The sequence below is a fragment of the Bufo bufo genome, chromosome 1 (genome assembly GCF_905171765.1).
Source record: "Bufo bufo chromosome 1, aBufBuf1.1, whole genome shotgun sequence".
Taxonomy (NCBI): domain Eukaryota; kingdom Metazoa; phylum Chordata; class Amphibia; order Anura; family Bufonidae; genus Bufo; species Bufo bufo.
Window position 1 is genome coordinate 133,236,427 of NC_053389.1, and position 14,729 is coordinate 133,251,155.

Sequence of the window (14,729 nt, forward strand, 5' to 3'; positions counted from 1 at the left end):
TGTCTGTCCTATTGTCCCCACGTGTGTATTGGCGATTTCCCTTTGTCCTGAGAGATAATTGAATTACGCCTCGGTTGTCTCCAGGACAGAAGACATTGTGTATTCTCCTGCCTGTGATACAATTGCATCAACCCATTGTGTGGGGTAATTGTATCACAGGCAAAGGGGAGGATTTTGTGTGGGAGTGTCTGAGTGTATTGTACGTGTTTATTGGTTGTTTTTACAAAACCCTGTGGGTGGTAACCTTGTTGGAAAATGTGTATAAGTCAATGCTTGTGTGTTCAATAAAGAGTTCCTGTTTTACCCTTCATCATGTTGAGGCTGGTGTTTGGGTAACTGATCGACACTGGGGATTGCTATACGCTGAAGATTTGCTATACTCCCCTGACTATACTATTAGCTCTTGTAAGAGCTTGTTCCTGCTCTCTGGATTTAGGAGAGGTTCACCCACTGGAGCCTGGAGCCTTGTCGTAGGTCCAGGGTGGGTAGGAGACGGCGAGACCTCAACCAAGCTTCGGCGGTTCGTGGGGTCTGCAGTGGTTACGGTGTCGAGTGGAGTGCTTGGAGTCCTCGGGAAGCGCTAAGAGCATCCATCGACGGAGGTACCCGGTCGGGGTGCCAGGAGATCCGTTATATAGGGATATAAGGGCTTAGGTACCCAGCATATGAATATTCCTACCTTCAAGGTCTATTCATATTGATAGATAGTTAGGGCCCGGATTAGGGTTGTGTAGGAGGTCCTTCCCTAGTTTCCAGACCCAGTTACTGTTCCTCTTCCCTCCTGTGTTTAGTGTGGAGTTTTTCCCCCACACTGATCATGACAGCAAGATCTGTTTGTTTACTGCCAGTGATCGGACTTCTCCTTACTGTGCTAGGTGGAGACTTCCACCTAGCAGTGAGCTCGGTGACGTCACCTACATAGATGAGCAGTCAATAGCGCTGCCAGAGGCAAAGTAGCACAGTACCCAACTCCAAAACAGCCTCCGGCAGCACTACAGACCACTGGTCTGTGTAGGTGATATCACCGGGCTCACTGCTAAGTGGAAGTCTCCACCTAGCATAGTGAGAAGAAGTCAGGTACGTCACCAGCAGTAAACAATCTGACCTTTCACTGCTCGATGCACGTCACATCTACTCACCCTATTTCCAACCTCCTGTTTGAGCAGAGGCCAGCCTCATCCACTGAAAAGGCTGCTGCTTGTACTCACCTCCCAAAATGAGGCAGGAGACATCTACTGCTTTATCTAATCTAGAGCTTTATTCTGTACCGTTTATCCATATAGCAGCATTTATCAGTACAGACATGAGGGGATCAGTACAGACAGCTGGTTAGCGATAGAAGAGGAGAACAGCAGATTCTGTGATTTCCTTGCTGCAACTGGATCCACTGCCTTCTCCATATCCATCCCAGTCGTAGGAAGGAAAATCTCCACACTGTTTGGGGCTTGCTTCTGGAAAGTATCCCCCTCCTCCAATGCAATGCTGCAAATACAAGAATGGGTTGTAAATAATGCGGTCACATATGCTGGGCAATATATTAATCTAGCACTTTTTGTTTGTACTGAATGACAACATATGTATTTCATGGGATAAGGGCCGTTTTACACCTTCCGATGATCAGGATTCAGGAACAACCAACACTTGTTCCCGATAATTGCCCCATCTAAAACGGCAGCAAATCACCTCTTGTCGGGTGGTCGGACGGGTTATGTCAGTAATGCAGGTAACAAGTGCTGATCAGCGTGCTGCTACTGGGAAGAGTATCTGCCTGTGTAAAAGGACCCAAGGTCTTGCTGTTGCCCTGTCTAGTCAGTCTGAACATCTTCAGTCATGGCACGGATGAGTGACAGCCAAGGTTGATAACATGGGCTTATACATGTAAGGTCAGACTCTACAGCTTTTAACATCGGCTTGAGGAATTAGCTAGTATTGTCAGTTGTGTATCATTTTGGTGCATTTTTTGCAGTGATTTTTCTATTTATATATTTTTTCATCTGCACATTGTATTATTTTGTGTAAGTTGTCCTTGTGGTGCATGTGGTCCGCCCCGGCATCCTCCATTGTACGCATTTTTTGCTGGGGATTGCCGTTATCTGCAGACCGCATGCGGAGGGATTGCTCCCCCAGTTATAGACACGTTACAGTGTTTGGGTTTGGAGTATTTCCACCCGTTTAGGCCACTTTCTTCAGTGAGTTTTTTTCCCTACACAGCCTAGCACTGATTGGAAATTGTCAGACTGTGTAGTGAAAGAGTCCCAACTGTAAAACCCCAGTTGTCAATTTATTTACACATTTCTAGGTGGAACAACAAAGGAACATCGCAATGGAGCTTTCTAATAGAGGATGCCCCAGAATTGTGTTAAATGAGATCCTGTCTTGGTGACCACCACTTCAGTATGTGTACTGTAGTTTACGTGTTTGGGTGGTCACAGGCAGTTCTATCAGCCTTACAAAAGACCCTCTTTTATCCTCATGGCCAGGCTTTATGTTCCATCCTCATCTCAGGCATTTTGACATAGGAGCAGGCTGCACAGAAAACCATATATCTTGGGGCTATACACAATGTAGACAACAAGGTAGGGTTGTAATTTATGCATTATCTGTGTATTAGGAGAGACGTCTGGGCAGAAGAGATTTATGACAAGTTTATATGCCTTTGATGCCCATAGCAGCCAATCAGAGGGCAGCTTTCATTCCTTATAGCACTCTTGAAAATTGAAAGCTGCCCTGTGATTGGTTGCCAAGGGAAACAATGACAGTCTCCCAAATATGCTCCATTTGTGATTTACATTTATAGTTATCACTAGAGAATAATACATACATGTTCCGGGTTACAGCCGGTCACCTTCATTCCTGGGCACAAAGCCAGCGCTGCCTTCTCATTGTTAAATACCCGAAACTGTATAAAACCCGAAATAAATTCAGCTGTGAAAACGGCAGAAGAGAAAGGAAAGGAGTCTCATGAAATTATCTTGTCTGTCCACACATGAAACATTTGGGGTCATTCATCAAACTGGTGTAAAGTAGAGCTGGCTTAGTTGCCCATAGCAACCAATCAGATTCCACCTTTCATTTTCCAAAGGAGCTGTCAAAAATCATAGGTGGAATCTGATTGGTTGCTATGGGAAACTAAGCCAGTTCTACTTTACACCACTTTGATAAATAACCCCAATTGTGCTTTGAAGTGTCAAACATACAGGAAGATTGGCACAGACCGCATGGCATGACCTAGATGGGGTAGCTCCGGCCATCTCTGGGATGTCATGTATTCCAGTATTCTGGTGGTACATGAAATACCTGCTGATAGCTATTTCACCCATATCTACTCTAAACATACATGCATCTTGAACTTCTACATGCCAGATCCATCTCTCCCCCACATCTGCTGTCAGGGAAAAATCAGGAGGCCATTATATGGGAGCTGCTGTAAGTGGTGTGGGAGAACCCAGAGCCATAGTAATCATCTTATCTCTGGAATAGCTTCTAAAGGTGCCCATACACCCAACAATGGTTTGGCCGAAAGTTCTCTCTCCTGACTCACTCATAAACATACACGTATGTATTTTCAGTAAGGAGAAATGGGAAAGCCACAGCCAGACACTTCTAGGGTTGGCTTATTGCCTGGAAGAAATAAAGGATCAGGTGAAAAATTGCAGATTGCCCCATCCTGTTTACTGACATCATCTGTCGGGGGAGAGTCAGCACCCCATATCAGATTGTCAGACCTTAGGGGTTGTCCAGATAGAGCGACCTCTTACCTCACCCTTACATGCATTTGAAATGTATTAGTTGGCCTATTAGATCTGGGACTGCATAACTTTACATCTTACTACTCCCCCCGCTGGTTCAGTTTCTTCCCAGAAGCAGTTCTTGTGGTAGATTTTTTGGAATATATTTTTTATACCAGACATTGTGCAGTAGTCTTCATGCACAAGAACTGCACAACATAATATTATTACTTGGGTGAGACAGTCTGCATAACGTTGGTGGCTTACAAGGGGAAGTCATCAGGATTTTGGATGTGAATGGAGTATATTAGATGGCATTAACATTACCTTATGTAGGTGACCGTTTTCCTTACCTCTACCAAATGGTGAGTAGTAGTTAGCTGCTGTTACAGCACTTCCAAAGTCATATACAACAGGAACGTCAGGACCATTATTAGTTAGGCAGCTGCCAGCATTGTACATCACTGGGTATTTCTGATTAGAGAAATTAGGTATGGACAAGTTTGGAATCAGTTATGATAAGCTATAACAAAGCATTCCCCCCCCCATGTGTTATCTGCTAGAGTATGTAGAGTTAATCATGAAGGGTAATCATATTTGACATCTACAGCAAAGATATGTCCTGTGTTGCATCAGTAAGGAGGATGGTGTCCATATTACCTTGTATAGCTGAAAGAGGTTTCCACCTTCTCCAGGAAGGAAGCCAGTCTCAGTGTGGTATCTCAGAAGAGCTGAATCTTTCCATCGAGACAATGGAGTGTCATTGGGGATGTGCCAAATGCTCAGGTCCTCAGCCCTTATGTCATAATATCCTGCATTCTTAATAAGATCACATAAACTAACACACAGTAGGGTTAGACACTTAAATTGGTCCCGCTGCCTGACAGGACATCTGAGGTCAGCTAAGCAAATCACGTCTAGTCTATGGGTGTCAGTAACATTCAGTCAATTAGTCTGCACCCAAGGAACAAAAGTTGGTGCTTTTTCCAACTTACTGGACATAAAATAAGCTTGGGTGAACCTGTGAGTAGATCAGACAAGTATCCCTTACACTGCAAGTGACATCGACATGCTGGGTGGTGTGACCGCCAATCTCAGCTTGGTGGCCCATAGTAGTCCAAGTCTGCCCATTGTGAATTATAGAATAAAAATGCATACTTAAGCAGTTTTGTAGGCATCACCGGCCCATCTTGCCAGCTCCTGGAACGATGCAAGATGGGTCAAGTTGTGATTAGCCAATTCATGTTTAGATATTAGGTCAAATTTTACATATGAAAAACTCAGGGAAGAAGAAACTAATCTTCCCAGGAGACATGTTTCCCAACTGTAGGCTATACACTGCGTGCAGAATTATTAGGCAAATGAGTATTTTGACCACATCATCCTCTTTATGCATGTTGTCTTACTCCAAGCTGTATAGGCTCGAAAGCCTACTACCAATTAAGCATATTAGGTGATGTGCATCTCTGTAATGAGAAGGGGTGTGGTCTAATGACATCAACACCCTATATCAGGTGTGCATAATTATTAGGGAACTTCCTTTCCTTTGGCAAAATGGGTCAAAAGAAGGACTTGACAGGCTCAGAAAAGTCAAAAATAGTGAGATATCTTGCAGAGGGATGCAGTACTCTTAAAATTGCAAAGCTTCTGAAGCGTGATCATCGAACAATCAAGCGTTTCATTCAAAATAGTCAACAGGGTCGCAAGAAGCGTGTGGAAAAACCAAGGCGCATAATAACTGCCCATGAACTGAGAAAAGTCAAGCGTGCAGCTGCCAAGATGCCACTTGCCACCAGTTTGGCCATATTTCAGAGCTGCAACATCACTGGAGTGCCCAAAAGCACAAGGTGTGCAATACTCAGAGACATGGCTAAGGTAAGAAAGGCTGAAAGACGACCACCACTGAACAAGACACACAAGCTGAAACGTCAAGACTGGGCCAAGAAATATCTCAAGACTGATTTTTCTAAGGTTTTATGGACTGATGAAATGAGAGTGAGTCTTGATGGGCCAGATGGATGGGCCCGTGGCTGGATTGGTAAAGGGCAGAGAGCTCCAGTCCGACTCAGACGCCAGCAAGGTGGAGGTGGAGTACTGGTTTGGGCTGGTATCATCAAAGATGAGCTTGTGGGGCTTTTCGGGTTGAGGATGGAGTCAAGCTCAACTCCCAGTCCTACTGCCAGTTTCTGGAAGACACCTTCTTCAAGCAGTGGTACAGGAAGAAGACTGCATCCTTCAAGAAAAACATGATTTTCATGCAGGACAATGCTCCATCACACGCGTCCAAGTACTCCACAGCGTGGCTGGCAAGAAAGGGTATAAAAGAATAAAATCTAATGACATGGCCTCCTTGTTCACCTGATCTGAACCCCATTGAGAACCTGTGGTCCATCATCAAATGTGATATTTACAAGGAGGGAAAACAGTACACCTCTCTGAACAGTGTCTGGGAGGCTGTGGTTGCTGCTGCACGCAATGTTGATGGTGAACAGATCAAAACACTGACAGAATCCATGGATGGCAGGCTTTTGAGTGTCCTTGCAAAGAAAGGTGGCTATATTGGTCACTGATTTGTTTTTGTTTTGTTTTTGAATGTCAGAAATGTATATTTGTGAATGTTGAGATGTTATATTGGTTTCACTGGTAAAAATAAATAATTGAAATGGGTATATATTTGTTTTTTGTTAAGTTGCCTAATAATTATGCACAGTAATAGTCACCTGCACACACAGATATCCCCCTAAAATAGCTAAAACTAAAAACAAACTAAAAACTACTTCCAAAAATATTCAGCTTTGATATTAATGAGTTTTTTGGGTTCATTGAGAACATGGTTGTTGTTCAATAATAAAATTAATCCTCAAAAATACAACTTGCCTAATAATTCTGCACTCCCTGTAGACTACAATGTAGTTTTTTCTTTACCTTGTAATCATCACTGGTTGCACCTCCAGGAGAACCAAAAGTGGCATAGTTTGCCCAGTTGCCATCTCCTTGTGGGCTTTCAGGCCGATTTCCCTGTTGGCTTGACCAGCGATCCCCCACAGTACACCTTCCATACACATCATTCTCATGGACACTAGCAACTAAGGTCCAGCCTCCACCGTGGGTTTTCATATCACAGAAGGTCTGGTAGGATTCACCAACAGTAGTCGTCAAGGTATATATCCCATCTGTCATAACAAAGGCATCTTAGATACATTACATTAATAATGAATTAAGAAACACTGGTAATATCAGTCACACATATGTATCTGGAGGTTCTCCGCACAGGAGATGATGTGAGTAATGATCTTGAGGTAACTTCCTGTAGGTTAATTGAACAACTATTGGAAATGACTGATAGCAGCAAACATTACATTATACTCATCTGGATTGGATTTAATGGCTCCTTAAATAGGTCTGTGATATCTGCTACAAGTAATTCTAGCAGGCACATTGCACTGGTTAGGAAGTGATACCTGAGAATCTGTAACACTAGATCTGACCATGATACAGTGGTTGTAATCACATCTAAGGAGTCACCTGTTGCATTTGGTTCAAAGAGCTTGATCTCCTTGCAGCTTCTGTAACCGTGGATATAAGGCACCATGATGGGGTCGGGTATAGGGGGTTCAGTGTCATCATTCCAGCAAGCCAGTAGGTTCAGGATGTTCTCCTTCTTCTTGGAAATCAGACAGTTTTCTAATCACATAATAATTATCTTTATTTACATAGCCACAACATATTCTCAAGAACTTTATAATCAGAGGATAGAAATACAGACAAAATTAGACAATATAGAGTAACCAACTAATTAAGGGGGATGTCCAGCAGTATTACAAAAATAATAAAAATGGAAACCATACTTACACTGCTGCCATTCTGACACTTATGGGACCCTGCTGTTCTGCACTTCCTGGCCCGGTTTGACACCCTAGAAATGCCTGCATGTCAAGCTGGACCCAGGAAGTAGATAGCAGCAGGGACGGGTAAGCAATGAAACAACAGTAGCGGGGACTGATGAGGGTATGAATGGCTTCTTTCTATTTTGAACCCACTGTGGACCATATATAAGAGATGTAATACCGCTCGGCCACCACTTAGTAATTCAAACTAGAGACATGAGGACCCTGTGCTTGATTTGTACAATGATCCAGACAGCATTTATACATATATAGCATATATAGCAGGATAATACACATAAAGCTGCATGAGCATATTTGCCAATAGTCCTGAATTTGCAGGGACTGTCCCTAATTTTCACTAATAGTCCCTGCAAGGTCAGGCTGTCCTGGGCTGAATATGAGTGTGGCTTGTTTAAGACCCACCCATAATTGTGTGGTCCCGTATGGTTTGGGATCATTCCTGGGGGTAGGGTCTACTTGTCCTTAATTTACCAACTGCAATGTTGTTAAGCAGGGATGCCCAACCTGCGACCCTCCAGCTGTTGTAAAACTACAACTCAAATAAAGTGGCCATGTGAGGAAATGCTCAAAACCCCCAAACACTGTAGCGTGTTTATAACCGGGGGAGCAATTCCTCCGCATGTGATCCGTTGATAACTGCAATCCCCAGCAAAAATGCATACAATGGAGGATGTCGGCAGCGGACCACATGCACCACAATGGCATCCTACACAAGATGGAGTAGTGTGTGGATGCAAATATAAAAATACATAAATCACTGCGAAAGGTGCACCACAATGATATGCAACTGACAACACTGGCTAACCCCTCAAGCTGATGTTAAGAACTGAGACTTTAGCCAATGTATTCCAGGCAGGAACACATCGGAACCCTTTTGCACCACCGTCAAGGTATCTCAGCGTGGCATGGGTTCTTACCACTAAGCTACCTACGGAGTGTGAACAACGGTCTGAGAGGTGCTAAGATACAACTTACAGCCAAACTCCCACATACCTCCATAGTGAGATCACTCATGTAAGTTGTATCTTAGCACCTCTCAGACCGTTGGTCACACTCCGTAGGTAGCTTAGTGGTAGGAACCCATGCCAGGCTGAGATACCTTGACGGTGGTGCAAAAGGGCTCTGATGTGTTCCTGATTGGAATACATTGGCTAAAGTCTCCGTTCTTAACATCAGCTTGAGGGGTTATATTTGCATCCACACACTATTCCATCTTGTGTAGGATGCCATTGTGGTCCATGTGGTCCGCTGCCGACATCCACCATTGTATGCATTTTTGGTGGGGATTGCCATTAGCAACGGATCACATGCGGAGGAATTGCTCTCCCCGTTATAAACACGCCACAGTGTTTGGGGTTTTTGAGCATTTCCTCACATTTAGGCCACTTTATTTCAGTTATTTTTCTTGATATGTTTAGAATGTGCCATTGCGTACTGCTTGTAGCATTCTGTTGCACCTGGTAGCCTGTGACACATGGCCTGTTATGGGTGGGGCCCACAGCCTTATCATCTCTCCCACTGCCTGAGTGATCTCACTATGGAGGTATGTGTGAGCTTGGCTGTAAGTTGTATCTTAGCACCTCTCAGACCGTTGTTCACACTCCGTAGGTAGCTTAGTGGCAGGAACCCATGCCACGCTGAGATACCTTGACAGTGGTGCAAAAGGGCTCCGATGTGTTCCTGACTGGAATACATTGGCTAAAGTCTCAGTTCTTAACATCAGCTTGAGGGGTTAGCCAGTGTTGTCAGTTGCATATCATTGTGATGCACCTTTCGCAGTATTTATATAAAACTACAACTCCCAGCATGTCTGCCTACAGATATTACAGCATGCTGGGATTGTAGTTTTGCAGAAGCTGGAGGGCCACAGGTTTACCATCCCTGTTGTTAAGTATGCATCAGCCATTGACCTGACAGTATGTACAGTGGGGGAAATAATTATTTGACCCCTCACTGATTTTGTAAGTTTGTCCAATGACAAAGAAATGAAAAGTCTCAGAACAGTATCATTTCAATGGTAGGTTTATTGTAACAGTGGCAGATAGCACATCAAAAGGAAAATCGAAAAAATAACTTTAAATAAAAGATAGCAACTGATTTGCATTTCATTGAGTGAAATAAGTATTTGAACCCTCTAACAAAAAAAGACTTAATACTTGGTGGAAAAACCCTTGTTTGCAAGCACAGAGGTCAAACGTTTCTTGTAATTGATGACCAAGTTTGCGCACATTTTAGGAGGAATGTTGGTCCACTCCTCTTTGCAGATCATCTCTAAATCCCTAAGGTTTCGAGGCTGTCTCTGTGCAACTCTGAGCTTGAGCTCCCTCCATAGGTTTTCGATTGGATTAAGGTCCGGAGACTGACTAGGCCACTCCATGACCTTAATGTGCTTCTTCTTGAGCCACTCCTTTGTTGCCTTTGCTGTATGTTTTGGGTCATTGTCGTGCTGGAACACCCATCCACGACCCATTTTCAGTTTCCTGGCAGAGGGAAGGAGGTTGTCGCTCAGGATTTCACGATACATGGCTCCGTCCATTTTCCCGTTTATGCGAATAAGTTGTCCTGTGCCCTTAGCTGAAAAACACCCCCAAAGCAAAATGTTTCCACCCCCATGCTTGACGGTGGGGACGGTGTTTTGGGGGTCATAGGCAGCATTTTTCTTCCTCCAAACACAGCGAGTTGAGTTAATGCCAAAGAGCTCTATTTTGGTCTCATCAGACCACAGCACCTTCTCCCAGTCACTCTCTGAATCATTCAGGTGTTCATTGGTAAACTTCAGACGGGCCTGCACATGTGCCTTCCTGAGCAGGGGGACCTTGCGAGCCCTGCAGGATTTTAATCCATTGCGGTGTAATGTGTTTCCAATGGTTTTCTTGGTGACTGTGGTCCCTGCTAATTTGAGGTCATTAACTAACTCCTCCCGTGTAGTTCTAGGATGCTTTTTCACCTTTCTCAGAACCATTGACACCCCACGAGGTGAGATCTTGCGTGGAGCCCCAGAGCGAGGTCGATTGATGGTCATTTTGTGCTCCTTCCATTTTCGAACAATCGCACCAACAGTTGTCACCTTCTCTCCCAGCTTCTTGCTAATGGTTTTGTAGCCCATTCCAGCCTTGTGCAGGTCTACAATTTTGTCTCTGACATCCTTGGACAGCTCTTTGGTCTTTTCCATGTTGGAGAGTTTGGAGTCTGCTTGATTGATTGATTCTGTGGACAGGTGTCTTTTATACAGGTGACTAGTTAAGACAGGTGTCCTTAATGAGGGTGACTAATTGAGTAGAAGTGTCTAACCACTCTGTGGGAGCCAGAACTCTTAATGGTTGGTAGGGGTTCAAATACTTATTTCACTCAATGAAATGCAAATCAGTTGCTATCTTTTATTTAAAGTTATTTTTTCGATTTTCCTTTTGATGTGCTATCTGCCACTGTTACAATAAACCTACCATTGAAATGATACTGTTCTGAGACTTTTCATTTCTTTGTCATTGGACAAACTTACAAAATCAGTGAGGGGTCAAATAATTATTTCCGCCACTGTATGTCTTTAGTGTGCAAGGAATTTGGGGGGGATAATTTTAAAAGATGTTTTCAGGTTCTGAGGAAAAGTGTAGAAGGGGTAAGAGGAGAGGAGTGTGATTAGGGAATGTGATAGACCACGCTTAAAATTGTGGATTTTGGAATCTGATGGTTCAAGGTGGCGTATTCCAAGAAATTTGAGAAAAAACGAGAAAAGTCATGGAAATGGGAGTGGGATGTTACATTGTCAGGGTAGAAGACAGTAATGAGGAAAGAAATATAGGAGGGTGCAGCACAATGGAGAACGTTGCGGGTGAGAGTGATAGGTTTACATTGAGTTGATGGACAGCCAATGCATTCCCTGGAACAACTTAGAGGCATTGGTATAGCGGTATGACAGAAAGATTAAATAACTGTTATTAGAGTATTGTGTAGGCTACATGCACATTGCTCCACCCAGTTTTGCACTCCGTCCTGCCACAGACAAGAACAAGTGTAAGAGAGACAGGATACCTTCTAAGGCCAGGTGACTATTTCATACAGAGGCATAGCCTGGAGCTCCTGAGACCCAATGCAAAATCTTTAGAAGGGTCTTCCACCTGTCTTGTGCCATTAATTTATAACCTGTCTTCTGTCTCACCCTCTCCCAGACAGTAGGGCCCAGATGTAACTCTTACCATTTCACTGTCTATAGCTACAGTCAGGTCCATAAATATTGGGACATTGACACAATTCTAACATGTTTGGCTCTATACACCACCATAGAAACATAGAAACATAGAAACATAGAATGTGTCGGCAGATAAGAACCATTTGGCCCATCTAGTCTGCCCAATATACTGAATACTATGGATAGCCCCCGGCCCTATCTTATATGAAGGATGGCCTTATGCCTATCCCATGCATGCTTAAACCCCTTCACTGTATTTGCAGCTACCACTTCTGCAGGAAGGCTATTCCATGCATCCACTACTCTCTCAGTAAAGTAATACTTCCTTATAATCCACAATGGATTTGTACTGAAACGAACAAGATGTGCTTTAACTGCAGACTGTCAGCTTTAATTTGAGGGTATTTACATCCAAATCAGGTGAACGGTGTAGGAATTACAACAGTTTGCATATGTGCCTCTCACTTGTTAAGGGACCAAAATTAATGGGACAATTGGCTTCTCAGCTGTTCCATGGCCAGGTGGGAGTTATTCCCTCATTATCCCAATTACAATGGGCAGATAAAAGGTCCAGAGTTCATTTCAAGTGTGCTATTTGCATTTGGAATCTGTTGCTGTCAACTCTCAAGATGAGATCCAAAGAGCTGTCACTATCAGTAAAAGAAGCCATCATTAGGCTGAAAAAACAAAACAAACCCATCAGAGAGATAGCAAAAACATTAGGCGTGGCCAAAACAACTGTTTGGAACATTCTTAAAAAGAAGGAACGCACCGGTGAGCTCAGCAACACCAAAAGACTCGGAAGACCATGGAAAACAACTGTGGTGGATGACCGAAGAATTCTTTCCCTGGTGAAGAAAACACCCTTCACAACAGTTGGCCAGATCAAGAACACTCTCCAGGTGGTAGGTGTATGTGTGTCAAAGTCAACAATCAAGAGAAGACTTCACCAGTGAATACAGAGGGTTTCCCACAGGATGTAAACCATTGGTGAGCCTGAAAAACAGGAAGGCCAAATTAGAGTTTGCCAAACAACATCTAAAAAAACCTTCACAATTCTGGAACAACATCCTATGGACAGATGAGTCCAAGATCAACTTGTACCAGAGTGATGAGAAGAGAAGAGTATGGAGAAGGAAAGGAACTACTCATGATCCTAAGCATACCACCTCATCAGTAAAGCATGGTGGTGGTAGTGTCATAGCGTGGGCATGTATGGCTGCCAATGGAACTGGTTCTCTTGTATTTATTGATGACAAAAGCAGCAGGATGAATTCTGAAGTGTTTCGGGCAATATTATCTGCTCATATTCAGCCAAATGCTTCAGAACTTATTGGACGGCGCTTCACAGAGCAAATGGGCAATGACCCAAAGCATACTGCAAAAGCAACCAAAGAGTTTTTTAAGGGAAAGAAGTGGAATATTATGCAATGGCCAAGTCAATCACCTGACCTGAATCCGATTGATCATGCATTTCACTTGCTGAAGACAAAACTGAAGGGAAAATGCCCCAAGAACAAGCAGGAACTGAAGACAGTTGCAGTAGAGACCTGGCAGAGAATCACCAGGGATGAAACCCAGCGTCTGGTGATGTCTATGCATTCCAGACTTCAGGGTGCAAAAGATTTGCAACCAAGTATTAAAAAGTGAAAGTTTGATTTATGATTATTATTCTGTCCCATTACTTTTGGTCCCTTAACAAGTGGGGGGCACATATGCAAACTGTTGTAATTCCTACACCGTTCACCTGATTTGGATGTATATACCCTCAAATTAAAGCCGACAGTCTGCAGTTAAAGCACATCGTGTTTGTTTCATTTCAAATCCATTGTGGTGGTGTATAGAGCCAAAGATTTTAGAATTGTGTCGATGTCCCAATATTTATGGACCTGACTGTACATGCCTGACTTCATAGACAGATAAAAAATAGGTATAACCCTACCCATCAGGGTTGCCAAACTGAATTTTCTACACTTATCACAAAATCACAGGCAGCTAACATTTTTACTGACAAATTGGAAAACTATAATGAATAATAAAGATGATAAGCAATACATGTCTATAGCTCAATAACACCTCATTACCAGCATTTACTGTGAGCTGTAAAATGATGATAATTACAACCAAAATAATCTAGTCAAGTACCACCTGCCTCAAAAAAGCACAGACTTTTACAGACTGTCTGGAAATTTATGGACGGTTAGCAACCCTGCTGCCCACATGAACCACCAGTATGCCCCCAGAGTCCCCCTATATGAGTGTATACAACAGTAACATATAGGAAACATAGAAGAATTCTGGCAAAAAAAGACTGCATGGTTAATCTGGTCTGCCCTTGTATTATTTCCTTTTCTATTAGATATACAGTACAGACCAAAAGTTTGGACACACCTTCTCATTCAAAGAGTTTTTTTTATTTTCATGACTATGAAGGCATCAAAACTATGAATTAACACATGTGGAATTATATACATAACAAACAAGTGTGAAACAACTGAAAATATGTCATATTCTAGGTTCTTCAAAGTAGCCACCTTTTGCTTTGATTACTGCTTTGCCCACTCTTGGCATTCTCTTGATGAGCTTCAAGAGGTAGTCCCCTGAAATGGTCTTTCAAGTCTTGAAGGAGTTCCCAGAGATGCTTAGCACTTGTTGGCCCTTTTGCCTTCACTCTGCGGTCCAGCTCACCCCAAACCATCTCGATTGGGTTCAGGTCCGGTGACTGTGGAGGCCAGGTCATCTGGCGCAGCACCCCATCACTCTCCTTCATGGTCAAATAGCCCTTACTTTCAACGTTTTCCCAATTTTTCGGCTGACTGATTGACCTTCATTTCTTAAAGTAATGTTGGCCACCCGTTTTTCTTTACTTAGCTGTTTTTTTCTTGCCATAATACAAATTCTAACAGT

At 43.2% G+C, this 14,729-nt stretch overlaps 2 protein-coding genes across 5 annotated transcripts in view; one reads left to right on the top strand and one right to left on the bottom strand.

The window, feature by feature from the left end:
* RNF207 (ring finger protein 207) overlaps nucleotides 1-14,729 on the top strand; it is a 291,616-nt gene that overhangs the window by 42,604 nt on the left and 234,283 nt on the right. The window lies entirely within an intron of this gene.
* On the bottom strand, nucleotides 1,330-8,042 carry LOC120985821 (intelectin-1-like). Its single transcript, XM_040413989.1, has 7 exons — nucleotides 8,039-8,042; nucleotides 7,254-7,412; nucleotides 6,654-6,901; nucleotides 4,389-4,547; nucleotides 4,082-4,202; nucleotides 2,822-2,925; nucleotides 1,330-1,482 (listed from the first exon to the last, which is right to left on the bottom strand). The coding sequence occupies exons 1-7, from the start codon at nucleotides 8,040-8,042 to the stop codon at nucleotides 1,330-1,332; spliced, it is 948 nt and encodes a 315-aa protein (XP_040269923.1).